Source organism: Leopardus geoffroyi, chromosome D3, assembly GCF_018350155.1.
Source record: "Leopardus geoffroyi isolate Oge1 chromosome D3, O.geoffroyi_Oge1_pat1.0, whole genome shotgun sequence".
Lineage (NCBI taxonomy): Eukaryota > Metazoa > Chordata > Mammalia > Carnivora > Felidae > Leopardus > Leopardus geoffroyi.
Window position 1 is genome coordinate 32294948 of NC_059339.1, and position 27866 is coordinate 32322813.

At 41.0% G+C, this 27866-nt stretch overlaps 1 protein-coding gene and 1 long non-coding RNA gene across 17 annotated transcripts in view; one reads left to right on the forward strand and one right to left on the reverse strand.

Annotated features, from left to right (window-relative positions):
• The window catches only part of PRELID3A (PRELI domain containing 3A), a 40181-nt gene extending 37524 nt beyond the window's left edge, over positions 1-2657 (reverse strand). For 14 of the 16 annotated variants that reach the window (XM_045457936.1, XM_045457935.1, XM_045457934.1 and 11 more), the window contains exon 1: positions 2528-2657. In XM_045457936.1, coding sequence (XP_045313892.1) covers positions 2528-2559 — 32 coding nt within the window. In that variant the 5' untranslated portion in view covers positions 2560-2657. The other 2 variants (XM_045457927.1, XM_045457926.1) reach the window with 2 other exon arrangements.
• Positions 987-27799, forward strand: LOC123587877. Its single transcript, XR_006707575.1, has 3 exons — positions 987-1193; positions 4529-4530; positions 27755-27799. It is a non-coding gene; the product is annotated as an uncharacterized LOC123587877 (long non-coding RNA).
• The last annotated feature ends 67 nt before the right edge of the window (positions 27800-27866 follow it).

Below are 27866 nucleotides of genomic sequence, written 5' to 3' on the forward strand. Positions count from 1 at the left end.
AAATATCAAACAGCGTCAATCTTCTTACAACTTCTTGTGCTTTTGGAAAATATAGGTTTGTTATTTAATACAAATGTTATTTACATTAATACAGTGGGTCTATTGTTATTAATTTTAATAAATTGATAGATAATTTTTAAGTTTATTGGTTTTAATTTCTAATATGGTAAATATCGATAGATGTAACACAGATTAAAACTGTTTGGGGTATCTCACATTTTCTAAGAGTGTAAAGAGGTCCTGAGGCTGAAAAGTTTGAGAATCACTAACCCAATGGGCCCTTGATTAAATGGATCAGAAATATGCACAGGGGTGGATGATATGGAATGATATGGTGGAATAAAGGGGGAATGTCATGTTCTTTCGATAAGAGACAGGATAAACTTTGACATATTCATACAATGGAATATCATGCAGCTATGAGACACACACACCTCCTTAACACACTGTTGTGAAGAAAGGGAGATGGTCAAAAGACCTGTACCAGGTGATCTTGATTCCTATTTTAAAACAACAAACGGCATCACATGGACATCACGCGAACACACACACATAAACGTAGTCAAATGGACCTTTGCAACATAGACCTTCAGAAGGATACCCACCAAATTCATAATTTTGTCTGCCTGCGGGGAGAGAGAAAGGGAAGAGCACTGGAAGGCATTCAACTTTTGTCTGTAATGTTCAATTTCTCTCATTTAAAAGAAAAGGAGGGGGCAGGGAGCAGAGGACCAGCACTTAGCCCACAGCTTGGGGGCTCACTGAATTCTTTTGGTGGATTGCCAGCTGCCCTCGTTTTGCAAGGGCACCTGGTTTCCCGGAGATTCCTCAGCCCCTCACTGAGCACCTACTCTGTGCCAGGCACTGGCAGAGTGCCAAGGACACAAAATGAATGAGGTAAAAGAATGAAGGACTGATAGAGGCTACTACACCAATGAAGCTCAAAAAAATACGTGCCAGACATAAAAGAAGCGAGACACAAATGACTATGTACTGTATGATGAGATTTATACGAAATGTCTAGAAAAGGCAAATCAATAGAAACAGAGTGGTGGTTGCCTGGGGCTGGAGATGAGAGTGGCGGGGGGCTGTGAATGGGCATGAGGGGTCTTTGTAGGATGATGGAAATGTTCTAAAGCTGGACTACAGTGATGGTTGTGTAACTCTGCAAATGCATTAAGAATCACTGAACTGTACACTTTAAATGGGTGTTTACCAATAGTGACTTTCCACAGCTGACCATTCACTTCTGCCTGTCAACCAACATTTCATGAACTTCTAGGATAATCCTTCTCAGGTGTTCAATGACAAAACTGAGCCCCAATGCCTGGGCATACAGTTTGCAATGACTTAACTTATCCCCTCTGCATCTGGATGGTGTCAGTTATGTCCCAACCTTGGAAGGACTGAGAAAAGAATCTCTGGAGTCTCTCTCAAGGGGTTTTCTCTGGGTCTCTCAAGGAACCCCAGTCGAGAAAGGCTGCAGGCCGTACAAAAATCAACACTATAACTAGATCCCATAAAGTCTCAAGATCTCATTAAAAATAACTTCAGAGGTTTTAAACCACTTGATAAATTTTTATTTTACATAATAATTTATATAAAAAGGTCAAAGAATGACAATTCCATTTCATGCAATATTTTCTTTTTCAGAAATGAAATGCTTCTCTTAAGTGGGGTCAAGGAATCTTTAAAATCTTTGTTCCTTTAAAAAATATTAAAAGATGGTTTCATAGTGTCACAGATCAAGCGACTTATTTGGAGATATCATTTAGGTCACGAAAGTACTCTGAAACAGTTCGCAGTTTTCCATGCCGACTTTGGAGGCCTTCCACGCCCACAAGTGCATGCAGGCTGAAAGACCCCCACAAGCCTTCTCCACATTTGGCTTCCTCCCGAGCTCACTTAGCGTCGGTGTTCAATTGCCCTACACAATCTCAGCAAAGGACCAGGCCAGCTCTCCAGGCCTCTGTTCTCCCCGGGTCGCCGCGCGCCCTGCGCAAAGAGCGCATTGTGCAGGCGGAGATACGGCCTGCTCCCGGGTGGTCTGCGGAGTGCGCACCATCACTTTGCCGGGTCCTCTCCCGGCCACGTCCACTCGGGCCTCCCGGCACACCGGTGCGCCCTGCCGCGGAAAGCACTGCCCCGCTCCCCACCGTTCGGGCCCCCGACGGCTAGCTGAGAACCGTCCCCGCGGCTCGGCCCTCCGCTAGCCCCCAAAGGAAAGGCCGCCCCCCGCCCCCTGGATTTAGCAATGCCACCACGGGCCTCCGTCAGTCAAGCGGCCCCTCCATCGAACAGACTGCACCACTCGGCGGGATCTCTACCTAACATCGTTCTAGCTGGGACAGGGCCTGCTCCTCTTTTTAGGATGCAGGGGCCGCGGTCTGGGAACCGCCAGCGCGGGGCCGGGCGGGCTCTGCGAGGGCTGGGTCTGGGGTCTAGCCTTCCTCGACCGCCCCCAGAGGTTTGGGGGGAGGAGCAGGTGCCGGTCCGGACCCCACCGTGGCCCGCAGCCCGACCTCACCCGAACACGTGCTCCGAGCTCCAGATCTTCATCGCCGCCGGCCGCCGGCCGCAAGGCGCGGGTTCCCGACTCGGACTCCGCGCGCCCGACTCAGCGCGCCCGGCTCCTCCCTCGCGGCGCGTGGGGGCGGGGCGGGGGCGGGGCACGCGCGCGGTGGGCGGGACCGGGACCCGCGGTCTCCTGCACCTCTCGCTTGCCTGTCGTTTGGCCACGAGGGTTGTGGCGGCTAAAAATAGGGATGCGGGACTCAGCTGTCCCCGCGGATGGGGCATCTGCGCTGCGGCAAGGAGATGCGCGGAGAGCACTAGCTGCAAATGCAGGGATGGAGGTGAGGGACTAATTCGCATCGTTCAGGTTGTCCAAATTCTCCCACAGCTCTTTCCAGTTGGGCTGTTTTCTACTGTTGGGAAGTATAAAGAAAAACAAAATCTCCTGTCAGCCCCCCAGAAACTCTCCACGGAATAGAAGAGAAAGAAACAGTTTTACTACTGAGTAAACATTAAGCCAGAATGTAATGCGTGTCACAGGAGGTAAAGAGATTGCAAACACAGCAAGAAATCTCACCCTTTAATATAGCCAGGCAGGTGCAACACCTTCCACCCGTGTTCTCAAGTGAGAGGACTTGACAGCACCATTTGTCACGCAGAGTTCATCCTAAATTTACCTGGCAATTAGAGTGGCTGTTTTGTTTGCTAATAGTCTTTATCTAAAGGAGCAATAAAATTCTCATGTCGTCACCATAGAAGGTAGGTTTGAAGCCAGGTGCTCCTGAAAATTAAGCTAACATTTCAAAGAGATGGCTCCCAGGACTTTGACAAAAAATATTTCTGGGTTGTAAAACTGGCCAAAGGCCCACTTAGCTTTTGAAAACATTTACACACATCTCAAAAGGACAAAGAATTTACAAGTTTTCTAGAGTAAATGCTCTTTAAGAAGGGAAAGGAGCGGTTCTTTTCCTTTTGCACCAGGGAAAATCGATTTTGTTTCTTTTTAGATTTGTATTGACCCTGCACGACCACAACCAAAGTTCACGTGCAAAGAAGCAGATGCTTGTTTTGCGAAGAAGGTGACCTGTGCAGAATGAGATGTGGCATGAGGGCAGGGACCTCGTCCGGTTCACTACTGAATCCCAGGACTTAGCACAGCACCTGGCATTGAGTGGGCATCCAGGGCCTTGTTTGTGCGATGAGCCAGTGGAAAGAGAACACAGAAACAACCAGAAACAACCTAACTAGGTTAGGATCCTGGCTCCACCATCTACTCATGCTGGCCTTTACCACCTATGGCTTTAACCTTACAGTAACCTTCCAAAGCTGGTGCTACTATACCTGTTTCATAGATGAGCAAACCGGGGTTTAAAGAAATGTAAAAGCTCTCTCAGTGTTCACACACTAAGGGATGGAGCTGAAAACTGGCACTAGCCATTCGCAGACTGCGACCTTGGCATCCTGAAAAGAAGAGCCAGCTCTGTCCTTTCTAGGGGCAGTTAGGTAGAGAACTCACAGAGCAATGCAGCCTATCTGATACAGTGGCCACCTGACTGATGAGGCCCATGATGGAACTGCTGAAGCAGGGGGCTGGGGGGCAGCCTTTCCTTTGGGGGCTGGCAGAGGGCTGAGCTGCTGACAGACCGCAGCTACCCATACAGGGCTGGACAGTGGGGTTTGCACGACTCCCCCTCACACCTGTGCTACAGTGGCTCACAATTATGATCGGACCTGTTGTCAAACATTTCCTATATGCTCAGCACTAGGAAGCTAGGTGCTGTTATTTTGATTTTTAAAAAGCATCATCATTTAAAATCAGCATCTTCCACAAACGTGTACTGAGCATGAGACTCGAAGAATGGGGCCGCTTGGTGAGTTAGAACACACTGTAGGTGAGACAGCTCCTATAAGTACCTCCAGGTCTTAGGGATGACTGCTGAGTTTTGCATCTCACCGAGTGGGGAAACTAAGACCCTAACGAGGTAGCGCCTTGGTACAGAGACACGCTATTCAGTGGTGGAGTTGGGCGACCAAGAAAGGGAGAGAAATGAGACCACCTTTGATCCCTGGGTGATTACTGCTCAGTCTCACTGTCACCTGCCCTTGTCCCACCTTCAAATCCATCTTACCCAGGGCCGTGGGTTCTCAGGCAGCCATGACTGGCCTGTGCATCCGGGTGTCATCCGGCCTGTGCAGCACCCTCCCTGCAATTACGTCACAGCCCGTGCACACCTCCCTCTGACGCTCACCAGAATGGCTTATGATCATCCGTGGTTTTCTGCCTCCCCACCAGGCTAAAAACCTTTTGCGATCAGGAACTGGATTATCATTATTCTTGGTATGTCCAGAGTCAGAAGCATAGTAGGTACACAATCAATGAAGAATTCTTGAAGAATAAACAAAAGTCCCATCCCTGCTTGAAGTCCTATCCTGATACCTCCATTTGGGGCAGCGTCCACACTTGCATTCGCTCTGTTACACCGAGTCGGCTCTGGGAACAGGGGTGGCTGCGTCACCTGGAATGGAAACCCTAGGTCCCACCTCAGCCCCACCATGCAGTGGGAGGCCGGTGGGGGGACAGGCGTTTGTGGTTTAAAAAGTTCCGCCCCGGGACTCTGATGCCCACGACGGCAACGGTCTCAGATCCGCCTGTCCACCAGCTGGATTAGGCAAGGAGCTTCCTTGTCATCACCCTCGCTCATACTATTTCTTCTAGCCAGAACATGCTCCTCCATGCTTGTCCTAGAGGAGAGCACTATATGCAAAAATCCAGAAGCATCTGGGGGAGAGGCAACCACATGCTTTTCATCTTCCTATTCCCAGCCCCTGGAACGTAGGGGCTCAACAAATTCATTCCACTGAGCGAATGGGAGGGATCTGCATCAACTGCCTTTTTTTTTTTTTTTAATGTTTATTTATTTTTGAAAGAGAGAGAGAGAGAGTGAGGCAGAGTGTGAGCAGGGGAGAGGCAGAGAGAAGAGGGAGACAAAGAATCCGGAACAGGCTCTAGGCTCTGAGCTGACAGCACAGAGCCAGATGCAGGGCTTGAACTCACAAACTGAACCGTGAGATCATGACCTGAGGGGAAGTCAGATGCTTAACCCACTGAACCACCCAGGCGCCCCTCCAACTGCCTTCTGAGACGTTAAGGGGCCACAGCATGAGAGGTAGAACGGTGGTCCCAACCTAGGCTGTGTGTTGGAGTAATCTGAGGAGCTTTGAAAAGTATCAGTGCCTGGAACCCACCCTACATTATTTCATTGGACTATCTCGTGGCCTAAGCTGCAGGAGCTTGAAAAGCTCCCCCACCCCTTCCCCCGCCCTGGCCACCTGATGATTCTAACGGGCAACTGAGGTGGAAAGGGCAGAAGCAGAGGGGATGAAAGCAAGTCCAGAGGCCCAGTCTAGAAGCTGCTGCACCAGCACAGGGGAGAAATGGGTGCTTGGCCGGTGTAGTGGGGATAAGACTTGGAAACAGCTGAAGACCTTGTAATCAACTGGGCTTAGGGGAGAGGAAAGGAAGGACTGGCCACCCTCTTTCCTTCTCATCCCTCATTCCTGTCATTTACTGAGGAGTTGGCAGTTTGGCTCATGGGGTCTCTCTCTCTCCACTCCCCACTGCCCGCCCCCCCGTCACCATCCATTGCCTTAATTCTTGCCAATGTCAACATCTTTGTGGAGGATCCATCCAGAAGCCCAGGAGTCTGATTCCTGGACCTCCCTAACTTTAGATACTTCAGTCCTCACTTGACTTCAGTCATCCACCCCCACCAAGCCTGCTGCCTCGATCTTGCTTGTATTTTGAATTTCAGCCCAGACGTCTCAAGCTCCAACATCTTACTACAGGGGACTCTGCTTCCCTAACAGGACAATGACTGTGTTTAGCTGGCAACTCTCTCACATCAGAGAGTGCTCAGGGAAGGCAGACCCCACCCCACTTGTTTCGGGGCTGGGCTGAGGTCTAAGGGTCAGAGGGTGGGCTTGGGAGCCCGCTTGTGATGCAATGCTGGCCAGTGAGCATGTGGGAGCCTGCTACAAGGTTGTGGGGAGAAAGTTCCTCACTCAGGAGCAAATCATCAGAAACCACCACTTCCACTGCTTAACTCCTGGGGCTGGTGTGATGACTCCTTGTTACCAGCAGGAAGAGGAAATCAGCACCACTGATAGAAGTTTATTGGGAAAAGGGCAGTATCCAACCCTTCTCAGCCAGCCTGGGGCTCACAGCTGTGCCATAATAAATGTTCTCATTGTTTTTCATTGTCTCATGTCATTCGAATTCACATTTTAGCCTAAAGCCGCTTCCTGTCCCTTAGGCACCTGCTCCACTAGTCTTCCCTTCTGTAGCTTCCATTTCTTCCACACACAGGCCATTTCACTCCACATTATAATTATAAATTGGCCAACTTTTGACTTAAAAACAAACCACAACCCCTCCCCCCCCCTCCAAATCTCTCCCTTGACTCTGCACCTGTCTGTGGGTCCTTACAGGAGCCCAGGACCTGAGCTCTTTCACTCACCTTCCCCCCCTGCTCGTCCCAAACAAACCAGGTGAGTTAATTTTTCCTTGCTTGGGGTGCAGAAGACAGAGGAGCGACCCCTAATCACCCTCCAGTCAAATAGGCAAAGATGTGTTATTTTTAATTAAACGTTAGATGCAACCACATTCTTGTGCCACAGGAATAGTCGAAGAAATCAGAGGCTAGCTTATGGGGTGCTGAGCAGACTCACCGCTCCCCTGGGCAGTTCCTGGACACTTAGTGGGAGGTGCCACGCGCCCTGTGAAGCAGCCAAGACAGATGCTGGCGGGTGAGGCGGGTGTGCTCACAGCCAGGTGACACATGAGTCTGATTCAGTGCCACCCAACAGCTTCTTTGTTGTTGTTTGAGTTTTATGGTTTCTGTAGAACTGGAAAGGTACCAGGGAACAGAGCAACATTAAGCCAAGCACAGGATATGGTTGTTTCTCCAATAGTTATCAGTCAAAGATGGGATGATGGGATGATGGCTGTTGACTGAACCTCTCACGGCAGCACACATCTGGGTTGGTTGTTGTCATGGCCGCTGTGGGAACCGAGGAAAGTGTCCCAAGGAATGGAGCATTTAGGAGCAAAAGTCACCCTTCACTTTTATCTTTGGCTGAAATGCCTCTTCCACATTTTCTTTGGCTTGAAGACCAAGGTCACCATGATTACAGAAGTGCTGAGGGAAAGGATGAAGTACACACACTGCCCTAGAAGTTTATGGTGGTAAATGCCAAAGCTGCGTGAACGTGAAGCATTTGAAACCTGACCTCCGGCTACTACATTCCCCTATAAGTATTATGAAATTGTTTTCCCCACTTCTCATCTCAATCTTGGAGTCCACATTTGCTCTTCCCCCTTGGTTCCTGCTTATTTATTCCACATGCTGTGATGGGCTCCTGAGACTCTTCTCGTTAGGGTCCCCAGACACCATCATGTTTTCCAATCCAGGGGGCATTGTTCAGCCCCACTCCTTGCAGACCTCGCTGGTGCACTTGAACTACTGAGCACTCTCTCCCTGAAACTCTGCTACCTTGGCTTTGCTCCAATGACATCTCATTGTTGCGTCATATTCCTTCCGGGTCTCCTTTGAAGATTCTTCTCCCCACTCTTCATTCTTCTGCTCTTCTCATGCTACACCTTCCGCCTGAGTGAACTCACCAAGTTTTGTGGGTTTTACTAACTCCCAAACCTATATCTCGATCTCATTTTTACCCCAGACTTCACACCCATCTCTGTGGTTACCCACAGGATATTCCCTGGGTCCGTACCTCAAACTCTCTGTGGCCCAAGCATCTTCCACCCTAAGCAAATTCCTTTCCAGAATTCACTCTCCAGGTTCATGGTATCACCCGGGTGCCCCAAGCTAGAGTTAATCCCTTAGCCTCTACATCCAACCAATCTTATCAAGTCCTTTAGAATTCACCTCTTGGGGCACCTGGGTGGCTCACTTGATTAAGCATTCGACTTTGGCTCAGGTCATGATCTCACAGAGCTGTTCAAGCCCTACATTGGGCTCTGTACCGACAGCTCAGAGCCTGGAGCCTGCTTCAGATTCTGTGTCTCCGTGTCTCTCTCTCTGTCTCTCTCTCTCTGCCCCTCCCCTGCTTGCGCTCTCTCTCTCTCTCTCTCTCTCTCTCTCTCAAAAATAAACATTTAAAAAAATTTTAGAATTCATCTCTTACAGATTGCTTTAATCCATTCATTCTTCTATAAACTTTAAAAGCCGATGTGATTTAGTATCCATAGTCGAAGGCATAGGTTTGCGGATGAACAAACCTGGGTGCCAGTCCTGTCTCCCTTTTCACAAACATCCATGTCAAGATCTATGAAATGGGGATACCAGCAGTAGCTCCCCTATAGGACTTGGGAGAATTAAATGAGAATATAGGAAAAGTCCTTTAGCACAGTGACTGGTGGGCAGGAACAACAAGTGTCAGCCACTCTCATTGTTCGGATTGGATTACCACCTGCTACTGCTGACTTAACCCAGCCCTCCACCACCCCCCTTCTGGATTACTCTAGCGGCCTGGAACTGGTCTCACTGCCACTCAGCCAGTCCCTCAGAATGGTGCCATCCCCATGCCCAACCGTCACTCCTGTGTTGTCAGCCTATGTCGCGCCCACTCCAAAGCTATGTTTCACCGCCCCTGGGCCCTCCTCACTCCTGGGCCATCCTGTGATTGCCTGTACATGCCTCCACCATGACTCTCAGTGTGCTGTTCTATGATGACTGTCCTTGTTTGTGTTTCTGCCTCTCCCACTAGATTGATGCTTATTAAGGAGGCAGATTTCTGGTCTCCACCTCTTACCTTTTTTTTTTTTTTTTAATGTTTATTTATGTTTTGAGAAAGAAAGAGAACACAGGGGAGGGGCAGAGAGAGGGGGAGACAGAGGATCTGAAGTGGGCTCTGAGCTGTCAGCACAGATGCGGGGCTCGAACTCACAAACTGGGAGATCATGATCTGAGCCCAAGGCAGACGCTTAACCAACTGAGCAACCCAGGTGCCCCATCCACCTCCTACCTTTTAAATTGGCATCTCTGGAGGGGGGAGACCCAGAAACAGGCATTTTTTAATGAACAGCTTCGGCAAGTATAAGGCTCCCTGAAGTGTGGAAAGGAGTCGTCCACATGACTGTGAGATCTTCAAGGATGGGGACTGAGCTTTACTCATTTTTGTGTAGCCAAGATATGTCCCAGGACCTGGCAAGCAGTAAGCACTTGATAATTGCTTGTTCAGTGAGTCAAGGCTGATTCCAAGGCAGTCATGAACCAGGGAGTGGTCTGGCCGCAGGGTGGGTGGAACTCCACCTGCAGTAACTATCCAGGGAAGTTCCTGGAAGCCCTATGGCTTCTTTATGAGAGGCTTTCAACTGATAATCCTACTTTTCATTGTATCAGTTAGGATTCTATATTTTGCTATCTTGTGTCAAAATTTCATTTTTACAGGAGTCTGATGCTAAAAATAAATTAGTTTGAAAACTGCTGTAGCAGAATAGTTTTTTTTTTAATGTTTGTTTATTTTTGAGACAGAGACAGTGTGAGAGGGGGAGGGGCAGAGAGAGAGGGAGACACAGAATCTGAAGCAGGCTCCAGGCTCTGAGCTGTCATCACAGAGCCCAACGCGGGGCTCAAATTCACAAACCATGAGATCATGACCTGAGCTGAAGTCAGACGCTTAACAGACTGAACCACCCAGGTGCCCCAATAGTTTTTTAATTTAGAGGGAAAATCAATCTCCCAGCAGGTAAGACGTTTTGAAGAACTTCTGGAGCTATTTCTTTCCCATTTGCCTCGGATATTGCTTCAAAATCCCAGGATTATAACAAAGATTAGGCTCTGATAGGTTTTTAAGTTTTTATTTCAAGTCCAGTTAGTTAACATACAATGTTGTATTAGTTTCAGGCATACACCACAGTGTTTCCACAGTTCCATACATCACCCAGTACTCATTAGGCTCTGATACTTAACTGATCCTCAAATACAGTGATAGTAAAGACTGGATTTACAGAGACTTCACGCGGTCATGCTGTTCAAATAAGATGGCAAAAGGCCATTAGTATCTAGATCTTCAAAAATCCTACATTTAGAATATTACTGGAATCCAAAGACATGTTCTCTAACAAAATTCAAAGACAACCTCAACACAGCCAAGATATTCTAGCGTATTACTAAAATAGAGTATATCTCTGTGACCTTTTACTTCCTATGGTATACATTTCTATTTCTTTTTTTTACAATTTTTGTACAATTCTTTTCGTACAATTTCTTTTTTTTTAATTTTTAAACATTTTTATTCATATTTTGAGAGACAAAGCACAAGCAGGGAAGGGGCAGAGACACACACACACACACACACACACACACAGAATCCAAAGCAGGTTCCAGGCTGTGAGCTGTCAGCACAGAACCTGATGTGCAGCTCGATCCCATGAACCACGAGATCATGACCTGAGCTAAAGTTGGCCACTTAACCAACTGAGCCACCCAGGCGCCCCTCAACTCCTACATACAATTTCTGAAGTAAGTCCCTCCAACACATAGCTTAAATTTTGTTCCTTATTTCTGTTTCTGAACATTTTATCCCATATAGCTCACATGGTTTTTCATTAGAAACCTAAGACACAATTTCCTTCCCAGCTTGCAAACTCCTTCTCATTTTGCCTGCTGGCATTGCAAAAGATGGCTTATGACTAGAGGGGCTGGAATCCAAAACAATTATCAGTTTTCTCACAAGAAGATATGACTGGGAACAATCTAGGAACTTTAGATTTGCTACAGTATTGTGGCCAACACTTTTAGAAAAATATTTGATCATTATCAAGTAAAGTAGTGATGAGGAATATTCTAAATGTTCTGCTATTGTCATTCATGAAACTTGTGTCAATGTCATGATTCCTTCTATTATTCATTATCATGTAGGAGATGCTAATATTTTGTCACTAGGTTCCTTTAGCAAGTTTCTTGAAATGCACAAAGCGCAGTTGTCTTGGAGATTGATAGACCTCCCCTGCCACCTAGTGGGGAATATGCAGCACAGCTCTTGCATGAACTGTTGAAGTCCTACTCCCCAACACTTGTGAATAATTTTTTTAAAACAGTGTTTACCAAGCAATTTCTCTGCTAGGAAATCATCCTCTGAATAGATACTGGCATATGGATATGGATATGGATATAGATACATCAATAAGAATGTTCATTGTAGCATCTGAAATACAAATAACTTGGGAACAGTCTAAACCCCTACTTAAAACCTGTTACACCTTTACCATAGGATACAATGGAGCTAATTAAAGAATGGGGTGGAACTATATGTTATTAACATACAAAAAACATATGTTAAAAAAGCAAGGTGAATAAGGTATAACTTTATTCATGTAAAATATGTTTTATATGCTTGTAAATACATATAAAATACATAGACAGATACACACAGAAAAAAAGAGTTAGCTTTAAACAGTGAGAATAAGAGATTGAGAGACTTTTACCTTCAACCTTGTAACTTTATACTGATGGAAAAAAATTTGTCCTGGACTTTTTATAATTACAAGTTTTGTTTGTTCTTAATTATAAAACTAATATGTATTTATTGCAGAATATCTGGAAAATAGAAATAAGCATTATTTTTAAAAGATTACTTGTAACCTCAGCACACAGAGAAAAACCTCCTTTAACATTCTTTAAGTTTTCTTATATTTTATTTGAAAACTTTATGGTTCAAAAATGGGAAACAGTATGAAAAAGCACACACTAAGAAGTCTCAGGGGATGCCTGGCTGATTTAGTCGGTAGAGTGTCTGAGTCTTGACCTCAGGGTCATGATTTCAAGCCCCTTGTTGAGCATAGAGCCTACTTTAAAAAAACGTCTCAGAATATTCATGCAATCCTGCCATCTATAAGAAAGCACTTTAATTAGTTTCTTAGTTTCTATCAACCAGTCCTCAGCCCTTGGCAATCACTAATCCACCTTTACATCTCTATGGATTTGCCATTTCAGACATTCTACCTAAATAGATTCATACAATCTGTGGTTTTTGTAACTGGATTTTTTTCACTAAACATAATGTTTTCAAGATTCATCCATGTTGAAGCATGTATTAGTATTTTGTTCCTTTTTATGGCTGAATAATAATTGTAAGGATATGCCACAGCTGATTATCCATTCATCAGTTGATGGACATTTAGGTTGTTTTCACGTTTTGTCTCTTATAAATCATGCTACTGTGAACAATTGTGTATAAGTTTCTGTGTGGACATATGCTTTCATTTCTCTTGAGTATGTACCTAAGAGTGGACATGCTGGGTTATATGGTAATTAATTGCATGTTTAACCTTTTGAGGAAGTGCCAGGCAATTTCCAAAGCAGTTGCACCCTTTCCCTATCCCACCAGTATGAGGGTTCTAATTTCTCCAACCCCTCATCAACACTCACTGTCTCTTTATTCCAACCATCCTACATTGTGAATCGGAAATTCACTGCGGTTCTGATTTGTCTTTCCCTGATGGCTAATGATGAGCATCTTTTACTGTACTCTTTGGCCATTTGTATGTGTGCTTTGGAGGAAGGCCTATTTAACTCTTTTGCCCATCAAAAAGCTTTAATGAGATGTAATTCACGTAACATACAATTAATCTATTTAAAATGTATAAATTGGGATACCTTGGTGGCTCAGTCAAACATCCGACTCTTGACCTCAGCTCAGGTCTTGATCTCGGGATCATGGGTTCAAGCCCCACACTGGGGTCCACGCTGGGCATGGAGCTTACTGAAAATAAAATAAAGTAAAGTAAAATTAAATTAAAAAGCATATAAATCAATGGTTTCAGTTTGTTTGCAGGGTGGTAGCCAACCATCACCATAACCAATTTTAGGACATTTTCATCACCCCAAAATGAAACACATACCCTTTAGCCATCGCCCCCTAATCTCTCTCCCTTCCCCCAGCAGCCTTAGGCAACCACTAATCTACTTCCATTTTTAGAGATTTGCCTATTCTGAACATTTCATATACATCGGTTCATAACTATGTGGTCTTTTGTGTCTGGCTTCTTTCACTTAGTGTAATGTTTTCAAAGTTCATCCATGTTGGGGCATGTATCAGAATTTTGTTACTTTTTATGGCTGAATAGTATTCCATCATTTTGTTTACCCATCCATCTATTGATGGACACTTGGTTTATTTCCACTTTTGGCTATTGTGATAATGCTGCAATAAACATTGCCGTACAGGTATGTTTACATTCCTGTTTCAATTCTTTCGGGTATATACCCCGGAAGGGAACTATGGCACTGTGTGGTAGTTCAGTGTTTAGCTTTTTGACCAAATGCCAAACTTCTCCACAACAGCTGCACCAATTAACATTCCCACCAGCAATAAATGAGGGTTCTAATTTCTCCACATTCTCACTTAAAAAAAAATATTATAGCCATTTTAGTAGGAGTGAAATAATATTTCATTGTGCTTTTAATTTTTTTAAAGTTTATTCATTTGTTTTTGAGAGAGAGAGAGAGAGTGAGAGAGTGAGTGAGCAGGGGAGGGGCAGAGACAGAGGAAGAGAGAATTCTAAGCAGGCTTTATGCTGTCAATGAGCAACCCGACACGGGTCTCAATGTCACTAACCATGAAATCATGACTGGAGCTGAAATCTAGATGCAGATGCTTAACCAACTGAGCCAAACAAACGCCTTCCATTGTGATTTTAATTTGCATTTTCCTAAGGACTAATGATGTTGAGCATCTTTTCATGTGCTTATTGGCCATCTGTATATCTTCATTTGAGGAGTATCTATCCAAATCCTTCGCCATTTTTAAAAAATGTTTATTGGGGCGCCTGAGTGGCTCAGTTGGTTAAGCCCAACTTCAGCTCAGGTCATGATCCCATGGTCCGTGAGTTCGAGCCCTACGTCGGGCTCTGTGCTGATTGCTCAGAGCCTGGAGCCTAGAGCCTGCTCCAGATTCTGTGTCTCCCTCTCTCTCTGCCCCTCCCCCTGCTCGTGCTCTCTCTCTCTCTCTCTCAAAAATAAATAAAACATTAAAAAAATAAAATATTTATGTTTGAAAGAGAGCTAGAGAGAGACAGGCAGAGAGATCATGAGTTGGGGAGGGGCACAGAGAGAAAGAATCCTAAATAGGCTCCATGCTGTCAATGTGCAGCTGGCCGTGAGGCCTTATGTCATGAACCATGAGGTCATGACCTGAGCTGAAATCAAGAGTCAGAGCCTTAACCAACTGAGCCACCCAGGCGCCCCGGGTTAATTTTTCTTTAAATGTTTTGTAGAATTCACCAGCAAAGCCACCTGATTCTGGTCTTTTGTTGTTGCAAGGTTTTTGATTTCTGGTTCAATCCCTTAACTTGCATAGGTTTGTTCACATTTTCTGTTTTTTCTCTTGAATCAATATTGGTAATTTTTGTTTCTAGATATTTTTCCTAGGTTATCTATTTTATTGGCATACAATTGCTCATACTATTATATCCTTTTTACCTGTAAATTTGATAGTAATGACTCATTTTCATCTCTGATTTTAGATATTTGTGTCTCTTTTTTTTTTATCAGTCTAGCTAAAGTTTCATCACTTCTATTGATGTTTTCAAAGAACCAACCCTTTGTTTCATTGATTTTCTTTGCCGTTTTTCTATTCTACATTTTATTTATCTCTGTTCTAATCTTTATTATTCTTCCAACCTTGGGTTTAGTTTGATCATCTTTTTCAAGTTCCTTGGGGTATAAAGTTATGTTATTGATCTGATGTTTTTCTTCTTTTTAAAATATAGGCATTTGCAGCCTAATGAAAATGCAGCATACCAAAACTTGGAATGTAATGAAGACATTGCTCAGAGAGAATTATGTAGCTATAAATTCCATATAAATATATCATCCTCCTGTCTTCTAGCCTGTATAGTTTCGATGACAAATTGGCTATTTATCTTATTGCTCATCTCTTATATGTGATGAGTTGCTTCTCTCTTGCTGCTTTCAAGATTATTTCTTTGTCTTTGTCTTCCATGGTTTGATTATAATATATCTCGGTGTCAGTCTCGTAGAGTTTGGTGAGCTTCTTGGATTTGTAGATTCATGACTTTCACCATATTTGGAAGTTTGGGGCCATTATTTCTTCAAATATCCTTTCTGTCCTTTTTTCTTTTCTCCCTCTGTGACTCCCATAATGCATAATTTTATCCACTTATGATATCCCACAGGTCCATTAGGCACTATTCATTTTTCTCCATTCTTTTTTCCTTTTGGCTTTTCAAATTGCAGAATTTCAATTTTTCTATCTTCAAGTTCACAGATTTCTCCCTGCTCGAATGTGATATTGAACTGCCCTAGTGAAGATTTCATTTCAGTTATCGTGTGTTTTGGCTCCAGAATTTCTCTATGGTTCCTGTTTATAATTTGTCTCTTTACTAATATACCCTATTTGTTCATACATTGTTTTCTTAATTTTTGTTTAGTTCTTTGTACATGTTTTCCTTTAGCTCTTTGAGTGTACTCAAGGCAGTTGGTTTAAAGTCTTTGTCTAGTAAGGCCAATATCTGGGCTAACTAAGGAAAGGTTTCTGTCAGTGGTTTCTCTTAGGTGATTTGCTAATATTTTCTCCTGGACGTGCCTTGTCTTCTCATTCTTGTAACGATCCATTCATTCTTTCAAAGATATGAAGTTCTCAATTTTGATGAAGACCGATTAAAAAAAATTTTTTTTAATGTTCATTTATTTTTTTTGAGAGAGAGAGAGAGACAGACAGACAGAGACAGAGCATGAGTAGGGGAGGGGCATAAAGAGTGGGAGACACAGAATCCGAAGCAGGCTCCAGGCTCTGAGCTGTCATCACAGAGCCCGATGCAGGACTCGAACTCATGGACGGTGAGATCACAACCTGAGCCAAACCTCAGTTGGATGCCCAACCTACTGAGCTACCCAGGCACCCCTTGATGAAGACCAATTTATCAAATTTTCTTTTACAGGCCATATTTTTGGTGTTGTACCCAAGAAATCTTTGCCTAACCCAATATTACAAAGATTTGAAAATATATTTTCTGCTAGAAGTTTTAAAATTTGAGGCTTTAGATCTATGATCCATTTTGAGTCAAGGTTTGATTACGTTGTGAGTTATTATTCAAATTCCATTCATTTTGCATGTGGATATCCCAAATTTCCAGGACCTTTATTGAAAAGTCTGTTCTTTTTCCACTAACTTACCATTATGACTTTATTGAAAATCAATTTACCATTTATGTGTGGGTCTATTTCTGAACTCTATTTCATTCTGTTTATCTGTTTGTCTATATTGACATCAATACATTGCCACCTTGATTACTCTGCCTTTAATATAAATCTTGAAGTTAGGTAGTATTAGTCCTCCAACTTTGTTCTCTTACAAAGTCATTCTATTTTAGGCCTTTTGCACTTCTAATTAATTTCAGAATCAGCTTGTCAATTTCTAATCCTGCTAGGAATTTCTAATTCTGCATGGATTTGATTGGGTATGCATTGAATATATACATTAATTTGGGGGAGAATTGACATCTTAACAATATTGAGTTTCCCAATCTATGAATGGTATATATTGCCATTTGTTTAGGTCTTTAATGTTTCTTAGCAGTATTTTTAGTTTTCAGGATTCAGGTTTTAGTCAACTCGGACTGCCATAACAAAATACCCCAGACTGTGGTGGCTTAATTGGATGTATTTTCTCAATGTTCTGGAGGCTGGGAAGTCTAAGATCAAGGATCTGGAAGATTTAATTCATGATAAGAATTCTCTTCTAGATTTGCAAATGACCACCTTTTTGCTGTGTCTTCATATAGTGGAGAGAGAGTACTATGGTATCTCTTTCTCTTCTTATAAAGGCACCAGCCCTTTTAGATTAGGGGATCACCCTTATGACCTAATATAACTTTTATCATCATCTCACAGGCCCTGTCCTCAAATAAGCCACATTGGAATTTGGAGCTTCAAACAGGTGTTGGGGGGAACACAATTGAGTCCATACTAAAGTCTTTTACATTATCTTGCTAGATTTATACCTATTTCACATGTTTTTATGATATTGTCAGTGGAATTGTCTTTGAATTTCAATTTTCAAGTGTTTGCTGGTAGTGTATAGAAGTACCATTGATTTTTGCAGGTTGATATTACATCCTGCACCCTTGCTAACCTCAGTTATTCTAGTAGATTCTGTGAAGATTCCATCAGATTTTCTACATAGAAGATCATGTTGGCACATATAAAGATAGTTTTTTGCCTTCCTTTCCAATTTAATGGAAAGAAATCTGCCTTACTTCCTTTTTTATCCCTCAGTGCACTGGCTAAAGCTGCCGTACAACATTGAACACAAGTGTTAGGAACGGATATCCTTTTTTGTCCCTAATCTTAGGGGGAAAAACATTCAGTTTTTCTCTATTAATTATGATGATAGCTGTAAATTTTTCATTTTTTTTTTTTAAATCAGTGTAGGAGTTTCCTTCTGCTTTGAATGTGCTGAGAGGTTTGTTTTGTTTGTTTTTTTTATTTACTTATCTCAGTTTTAAAATTTCTATTTAAATTCTAGTTAGTTAACATACAGTACAATATTGGTTCCAGGAGTACAATTCAGTGATTCATCATTTACATACAACACCCAGTGTTCATCATAACAAGTGCCATCCTTAATATCCATCACTTATCTAGCCCATCCCCCACCCACATCCCTCCATCAACCCTCAGTTTGTTCTCTATCATTAAGTCTTTTATGGTTTGTTTCTCTATCTCTCTCTTTATATGTTTTTTCCCTTTCCCATATGTTCATGTGTCTTGTTTCTTAAATTCCACATATGAGTGAAATCATATGGTATTTGTCTTTCTCTGACTTATTTTGCTTAGCATAATATACTCTAGCTTCATCCACGTCATTGCAAAATGCAAGATTTCATTCTTTTTGATGACTGAGTATTATGCCATTGTGTATATATATATACATATATATATATAATATATATACATATATATATAATATATATACATATACATATATATATATATATATATATATATATATATATATATATACACCACCTCTTTACCCATTTATCAGTCAATGGACACTTGGGCTCTTTCCATAGTTTGGCTATTGTTGATAATGCTGCTATAAACATAAGGGTGCATGTACCCCTTTGAATCTGTATTTTTGTATCCCTGTGAATACCTAGTAGTGCAATTGCTGGATCATAGGATAATTCTATTTTTAACTTTTTGAGGAACCTCCATACCATTTTCCAGAGTGGCTGTACCAGTTTGCATTCCCACAGTGCAAGAGGGTTCCCCTTCCTCTGCATCCTCCTCATCTGTTGTTTCTTGTGTTGTTAATTTTAGCCCTTCTGACAGGTGTGAGGTGGTATCTCATCCTGGTTTTGATTTGTATTTCCCTGATGATGAGTGATGTTGAGCATCTTTTTGTGTGTCTGTCAGCCATCTGGATGTCTTCTTTGGAAAAATGTCTGTTCATGTCTTCTGCCCATTTCTTCACTAGATTATTTGTTTTTGGAAGTTGGGTTTGATAATTTCTTTATAGATTTTGGATATTAACCCCTTATCAGATATGTCATTTGCAAATATCTTCTCCCATTCTGTACGCTGCCTTTTAGTTTTGTTGATTGTTTCCTTTGCTGTGCAGAAGCTTTTTATCGTGATGAAATCCCAATAGTTCATTTTGCTTTTGTTTCTCTTGCCTCTGGCAATGTGTCTAGTAAGAAGTTGCTGCAGCCAAGGTCAAAGAGGTTGCTGCCTATTTTCTCCTGTAGGATTTTGATGGTTTTCTGTCTTCATATTCAGATCTTTCACCCATTTTGAGTTCATTTTTGTGTATGGTGTAAGAAAATGGTCCAGTTTCATTCTTCTGCATGCTGCTGTCCAGTTTTCCTAACACCATTTGTTGAAGAGACTGTCTTTTTTCCACTGAATATTCTTTCCTGCTTTGTTGAAATGAGTTGATCATATAGTTGTGGGTCCATTTCTGAGTCTTCTATTCTGTTAGTTGGCCATTCATTTGTGGGCCCAATTCTGGGTTCTCTGTTCTATTCTATGTGTCTATGTCTATTCTATTCAGTCTATGTGTCTGTTTTTGGAACAGTACCATACTGTCTTGATGACTACAGTTTTGTAATATAGCTTGAAGTCTGGAATCGTGATGCCTCCAGCTTTGCTTTTCTTTTTCAATATTACTTGGGCTATTTGGGGTCTTTTGTGGTTCCATACAAATTTTAAGATTGTTTGTTCTAGCTCTGTGAAGAATGCTGGTGCCATTTTGATAGGGATCACATTGAACGTGTAAATTGCTTTTAACAATATTTGTTCTTCCAGTCCATGAGCATGAAATGTTTTTCCATTTCTTTGTGTCCTCTTCAATTTATTTCATAAGTGTTCTATAGTTTTCAGAGTATAGATCTTTTACCTCTTTGGTTAGGTTTATTCCTAGGTATTGTAATGGGTTTTGGTGCAATTGTAAATGGAATCGATTCCTTGATTTCTTTTTCTGCTGCTGTTCATTATTGGTGTATAGAAATGCAACAGATTTCTGTACGTTGATTTTATATCCTGTGGCTTTGCTGAATTTAAGTCTTAGTTCTAGCAATTTTTTGGTGGAGCCTTTCAGGTTTTCTGCATAGAGCATCATGTCCTCTGCAAATAGTGAAAGTTTGACTTCTTCTTTGCTGATTTGGATGCTTTTTCCTTCTTTGTGTTGTCTGATTGCTGAGACTAAGACTCCCAGTACTATGTTAAATAGTAATGGTGAGAGTGGACATCCTTTTCTTGTTCTTGATTCTAGAGGAAAAGATCTTAGTTTTTCCCTATTGAGGGTGCTTTTAGCTGTGGGTGTTTCATATGTGGCCTTTATGATGTTGAGGTACGTTCCATCTATACATACTTTTTGAGGGTTTTTATCAAGAATGGGGATGCCTGGGTGGCTCACTTGGTTGAGTGTCCGACTTCAGCTCAGGTCATGATCTCACTGTTTGTGAGTTCAAGCCCTACAATGGGGTCTGTGCTGACGGCTCAGAACCTGGAGCCTGCTTTGGCTCTGCCCCTCCCCTGCTTGCGCTCTGTCTTTCTCTCTCTCTTTTTCTCTCAAAAGTGAATTAATATTTAAACAACAGCAACAAAAAGCATGGATGCTATATTTTGTCAAATGCTTTTTCTGCATCAATTGAGAGGATCATATGGTTCTTATCCTTTCTTTTATTAATGTGGTGTATCATGTTGATTGATTTGCGACGTTAGTCTTTAATCAGGAATAGATGTTGGGCTTTGTCAAATATTTTTGTTCTGCATCTATTGGGTTTTTTTTGAAATTTTTTTGTAAATTTTTTTAATGTTTATTTTGGAGAGAGAGAGCGAGAGACAGAGAGGGAGCAGGGGAGGAGCAGAGAGAGAGAAAGACACAGAATCCAAAGCAGACTCCAGACTCTGAACTGTCAGCACAGAGCCTGACGCAGGGTTGGAACCCACAAACTGTGATATCATGACCTGAGCTGAAGCTGGACACTCAACCAACTGAGCCACCCAGGTGTCCCTATCATTCTTATATATTAGTCTTTACTACGGTGAATTACACTGATGACATTTGAATGTTAAAACAAACTTTCATTCCTAGGATAAACCCCACTTGGTCATAATGTATTATGATTTTTCTATATTGTTTGACTCAATTTTTTAATATTTGGGTAGGAATTTTTGCACCTATGTTCATTAAGGATATTAGTATGTAGTTTTCTTTTCCTTTCAGTAATGTCTTCCTTTCAGTAATTTTGATATCAGGGTAATGTTGGCTTCGTAGAAAGAATTGAGAAGCATTTCCTCATTTCCTGTATTTTCTGTAGAACTGGTATTATTTCCTCCTTAAATGTCTGGTAGAATTCCCCAATCAAGCTATCTAAGCATGGACTGTTCTTTGTGGAAGGTTTTTAACTAAAAAATCACTTCTTTTAATAAATATATGGCTTGTTAGGTTATCTGAAAAGTGAGCTTTGGTAACTTGTATCTTGTAAAGAATTTGTCCAGTTCATCTAATTTGTCAAGTTTATTGGCCTAAAGTTGTTCATAATATTCAATTATTATCATTTTAATATATGTAGAATCTGAAGTGATGTCAACTCTCTCCTTCTTGATATTGGTAATTTGTGTCTTTTTTTTCCCTCCCTGGCCAGTCAGGCTATTGATTTTCTCAAAGAAAGAGCTTTTACTTTCATTCATTCATTCTCTCCATGCTCTCCCACCCTATTTTCAATTTCATTGATTTTCACTCTGTTCTTGTCCTTTCTGTTTTCTTCTCGGGTCTTATTTCCTCTCCTTTGCCTTGTTTCCTAAGGTAGAAGCTAAAATCATTGATCTGAGAATTTTTTCTTTTCTAATACAAGTTTAGGGCAATAAAAATTCATCCAACTCCTGCTTTAGCTTTGTCCCACAGGTTTTGATGTACTTTAATTTTTATTCAGTTTTTAAAACTTTGTATCTTCCCTTTCCGTTTCTTCTGTGACCTATGGATTATTAAAGTATGCTATTAAGTTTCCAAGTATTTTGATGATCTTTTTCCAGATATATTTCCTGATACTGATTCCCAACTTAATACCATTGTGGTCAGAGAACACACTTTGTATAGTTTGATTCCTCTTTTTTTTTTTTTTTTTTTGGCTCAGAATAAGTTTTAACTTAAATGCTCCATGTGCAGTTCACAATAATGTTTATTCTGCCGTTGATGGGGGTTATTTTCTATAAATGCCAAATAGGTTAAATTGGTTGATCATGCTGTTCAAATCTTCAGTATACTTGCTGATTTTCTAATTTTCTGTCAATTACTGAAAGAAGGATTTGAAAGCGCCCAATATAACTGTTAAGTTGTGGTTCTGTCAGTCTGTGCTCCACACATCCTAAAGCTCTCTAGATGAGTGCAACGATGTTAGGATTATTATGTCCTCTTGATGAATTCACCTCTTTATCATGAAAAATTATACTTTTTCTAAGTCCTTGGTAAAACTGCTTGCTCTGAAGTTGTCTTATATTTCTTTGCTTTGAAATCTACCTTGTCTATTCAGTTTTCTTTCGATTAGTGTGAGCATGGTATATCTTTTTCTATTTTTGTATTTTCCATCTATTTGTCTTTTTATTTAAAGTGGGATTTTGGGTGTTTCTGGTGGCTCAGTTGGTTAAGTGTCCAACTCTTGGTTTTGGCTCAGGTCATGATCTCATGGTTTGTGAGTTTGAGTACCACATCTGGCTCTGAGCTGATGGTGTGGAGCCTGCTTGGGATTTTCTCTCTGTCCCTCTCTCTGCCCCTCCCCTGCTCGTGCTCTCTCTCTCTCTCAAAATAAATAAATAAATAATCAACAAAAAAATTACTTTTAAAAAAAGTTAAAAAAAATAAAGTGCGTTCCTGTATGCAGATATGGTTGCATTTTTTTTTCTTTTTGCCATTCTGACAATCTCTGCCTTTAAATTAAGTTGTACAATTTAAATTAGGTTGTACAATTTACATTTAATGTGATTATTGATATGATTCATTTAATTTTTTAATGTTTTTTAAAATTTATTCTTGAGAGAGAGAGCACGAATGGGGGGTGGGACAGGGAAAGAGGTGGACAGAGGATCCAAAGTGGGCTCTGTGCTGGCAGCAGCAAGCCCAATGTGGGGCTCGAACTCACAAACCGCAAGATCATGACCTGAGCTGAAGTCAGATGCTCAACTAACTGAGCCTCCCAGGTACCCCTTATTTTATTGTTTTTAAGTTTGTTTATTTATTTATTTTGAGAGAGAGAAAGAGCATGCAAGCAGGGGAGGGACAGAGAGAGTAGGTGAGAAAGAGAATCCTAAGCAGGCTCTACACTATAAACCCAAAGCCCGACATGGGACTTGAACTCAAGAACCTTGAGATCATGACCCTAGCAGAAACCAAGAGCTGGAAGTTCAACCAACTGAGCTACCCAGGTGCCCCAATATGATTGATTTTAAATCTATCATCTTGCAATTTGCTTTCTCTTTGTTTCATCTGTTCTTTGTTTTCTTTCTCCCCCTCCCCCCCAACCCTTTATTTTGGATTGAGTATTCATTTATTATTTTTTAAAAAAATTTTTGATGTTTATTTGTTTTTGAGAGAGAAAGAGACAGAGTGCAAGTGGGGGAGGGGCAGAGAGAGATGGAGACACAGAATCTGAAGCAGGCTCTAGGCTCTGAGCTGTAAGCACAGAGCCCAACGTGGAGCTTGGGCTCACCAACCGTGAGATCATGACCTGAGCCAAAGTTGGATGCTTAACCAACTGAGCCACCCAGGTACCCTGAGATTTTAAAAAATAATAGAAAAGATCAATGAAACGAAAACTTGGTTCTTTGAAAAGATAAACAAAATTGATAATACTCTAGCCAGACTCATCAAGAAAACAAAGAGAGAGGACCCAAATAAATAAAATCAGAAATGGAAGAGGTGAAATTGTAAAGGACATCACAGAAATATGAAGAATGACAAGAGACTACTATGAAAATTATATGCCAAATTGGACAAATCAAATTGGACAATCAAGACAAAATGGTAAATTCTTACAAACACTAAATCTCCCAAGTCTAAATCATGAAGAAATAAAAAATCTGAATAGACCAATTACAAGTAATGATTTTGAAGCAGTAATTTAAAAACTCCTGAAAAACAAAAGTCCAGGACCAAACAGCTTCACAGATGAATTCTGTGAAACATTAAGAGTTAGCAGGGGGCGCCTGAGTGGCTCAGTCAGTTAAGTGTCCGACTCCGGCAAGGGTCATGATCTCACAGTTCGTGAGTTTGAGCCCCGCGTCGGGCTCTGTGCTGACAGCTCAGAACCTGGAGCCTGCTTCGGATTCTGTGTCTCCCTCTGTCTGCCTCTCCCTTGCTCACACTCTGTCGCATTGTCTCAAAAATAAATAAACATTAAAAAAAAAAAAAAGAGTTAGTAGTTTTTCTTCTCAAATTACTCCAAAAAATCAAAGAGGAAGCAAGGCTTCTAAACTCATTTTATGATGCCAGCATTACCCTGATACCAAAATACTAAGCCACTATGCAAAAAAAGAGAACTATAGCCCAATATCCTTGATGAACATGGATGCAAAAATCCTCAACAAGATACTAGCAAACTGAATTCAACAACACATTAAAAGGAGCATACACTCCTTTTAATCAAGGAGGGATTTATTCCAGGGATATAAGGATGGTTCAACATCTACAAATCAATCAATATGATACACCACATTAAGAAGATGAAGGATAAAAGTCATATGATTATCTCAATAGATGCAGAAAAAGAGCATTTGGCAAAATTAAACATCCATATGATAAATTCAGTAGACAAGAAATGTACCTCAATATAACGGGCATGGAAGAAACAAAAATGGGTATAGAAGAAATGTATCCCAATGTAATAAAGACCATATATGACAAACATACAGCTAACATCATACTCAATGGTGAAAAACTAAAAGCTTTTTCTCTAAGATCAGGAACAAGACAAGGATGCCAGCTCTCACCACTTTTATTCAACGTAGTATTGGAAGTCTTAGCCATGATATTGGGAAATAAAAAGAAATAGAAGGCATTGAAATTAGAAGGGAAGAAGTAAAACTATCATTATTTGCAGATGATATACTATACATAGAAAACCCTAAAGATTCCACCAAAAAAATATTAGAACTAATAAATGAGTTCAGTAAAGTCTCAGGATACAAAAATAACATACAGAAATTGGTTGCATTTGCATGTACTAAAAATGAGCTATCAGAGAAATTAAGAAAACAATCACATTTAAATTTGCACCAAAAAGAATAAAATACCTAGGAATAAATTTAATCAAGGAAGTGAAACACTCGTACTTTGAAAACTATAATACATTGATGAAAGAAATTGACAACACAAACAAATGGAAAGATATTCCATGCTCATGGATTGGAAAGATTAACATTGCTGAGGTGTCCATACTACTGAAGAGGTTGGGGGGGGGGGGATTGATGAAACAGGTGATGGGGATTAAGGTGTATACTTGTCATGATGAGCACTGTGTAATGTATGGAATTGTTTAATCACTATATTGTACACCTGAAATTAACATAACACTGCATGTTAGCTATACTGAAAGTAACATTAAAAAAAAAGATGGGGCGCCTGGGTGGCTTGGTCGGTTGAGCGTCCGACTTCGGCTCAGGTCATGATCTCGCGGTCCGTGAGTTCGAGCCCCGCGTCGGGCTCTGTGCTGACAGCTCAGAGCCTGGAGCCTGTTTCAGATTCTGTGTCTCCCTCTCTCTGTGACCCTCCCCCGTTCATGCTCTGTCTCTCTCTGTCTCAAAAATAAATAAAAATGTTTAAAAAAAAATTAAAAAAAAAAAGAAAAAAAATGTCCATAGTACCCAAAGTAATCTACAGATTCAGTGTAATCACCATCAAAATGCCAATAGCATTTGAACAAAGAACAAAGAACCCTAAAATTTGTATGGAACCACAAAGACCTCCAAATAGCCAAAACAATCTTGAGAGAGAAGAACAAAGCTGGAGGTATCATACTCCCTGATTTCAAACTATACTACAAAGCTATAAAATCAAAACAGTTTAGTACTGGCACAAAAACAGATATAGACCAGTGGAATAGAACAGAGAGCTCAGAAACAAAACAAAACAAAATAATATGCATATATGGTCAATTAATCCATGACAAAGGAGGCAAGAATATACAATGGGGAAAAGACAGTCTCGTCAATAAATGGTGCTGGGAAAACTGGACAGCCACATGGAAAAGGACGACACTGGATTACTATTTTGCACTATATACAAAAATAAAATCCAAATGGATTAAAGACTTGAATGTAAGACCTGAGACCATAAAATTCCTAGAAGAAACCATAGGCAGTAAGCTCTTTGACATCAGTCTTAGCAATAACTTTTTAGACCTGTCCCTTCAGGAAGGAGGGCAACAAATGTAAAATAAATGGGATTACATTAAGCTAAAAAATGTTTGCACAGTGAAGGAAACCATCAACAAAATGAAAAGGTAATATGCTAAATGAGAGAATAGATTTGCAAGTCATACATCTGATTAGGGGTTAATATCCAAAAGATAATAAGGAACTTATCTAACTTAATATTTAAAAACCCCAAATAACCTGATTAAAAAATGAGCAGAAGACTTGAAGAGACATTTCTTCAAAGAAGGCATACAGATGGCCAACAGGCACATGAAAATATGTTCAAAATCTCTAATCATCAGGGAAATGAAAACCAAAACCACAATAAGATATCAACTCACACTTGTCATATTGGCTATTTAAAAAAAAATAATAATATGTGTTAGTGAGAATGTGCAGAAAAAGGAACCTTCATACACTGTTGGTGGGAATGTAAATTGGCTCAGCCACTGTGGAAAACAGTGTGGAGTTCCTCAAAAATTAAAAATAGAACTACCATATGATCCAGCAATTCCACTTCTAGGTATTATCCAAAGAAAACAAAACACCAATTGGAAGAGATATACATACCCCTATATTCATTGCAGCATTATTTATAATAGCTAAACATGGAAGCAGCTTAAGCATCATAGATGAATGGATAAAGATGTGGTATATTACTCATCCATAAAAAAGAATGAAAATTTGCCATTTGTAATAACATGGATGGACTTAGAGGGTATTATGTCAAATGAAATAAGTCAGACAGAGAAAGACAAGTACCGTATGATTTCACTTATATGTGGAATAAAAAAAGAAAACAAACAAAACAGAAATGGACTCATAGATTCAGGAAACCAGCTGTTGGTTACCAGGTGGGGAACGATTGAGTGGTGGATGAAATAGGTGAAGGGGATTAAGAAGTACAAACTTCCAGTTATAAAATAAATAAGTTATGGGGATGTAATGTACCACTTAGAGCATATAGTCAATAATATTGTAAGGACTTTGTATAGTGACAGATGGTATTTAGACTAATGGGGATCACTTCATAATATATAAAAATATCAAATCACTATCATGTACATCTGAAACTAATAGGATACTGTATGTCAATTATACTTTGATAAAAAACATTTTTAATAACGATATGAATTTACCATTTTTTTAAAAAAAGTAGGCCTCATGCTCAGAGTGGAGCTTGAACTCATGACCCTGAGATCAAAAGTCAGATGCTTAACCCACAGAGCCACCAGGTGCCCCAAACTTACCACTGTTTTAAACAGTCCTTTATATAGGGGCGCCTGGGTGGCGCAGTCGGTTAAGCGTCCGACTTCAGCCAGGTCACGATCTTGCGGTCCGTGAGTTTGAGCCCCGCGTCAGGCTCTGGGCTGATGGCTCAGAGCCTGG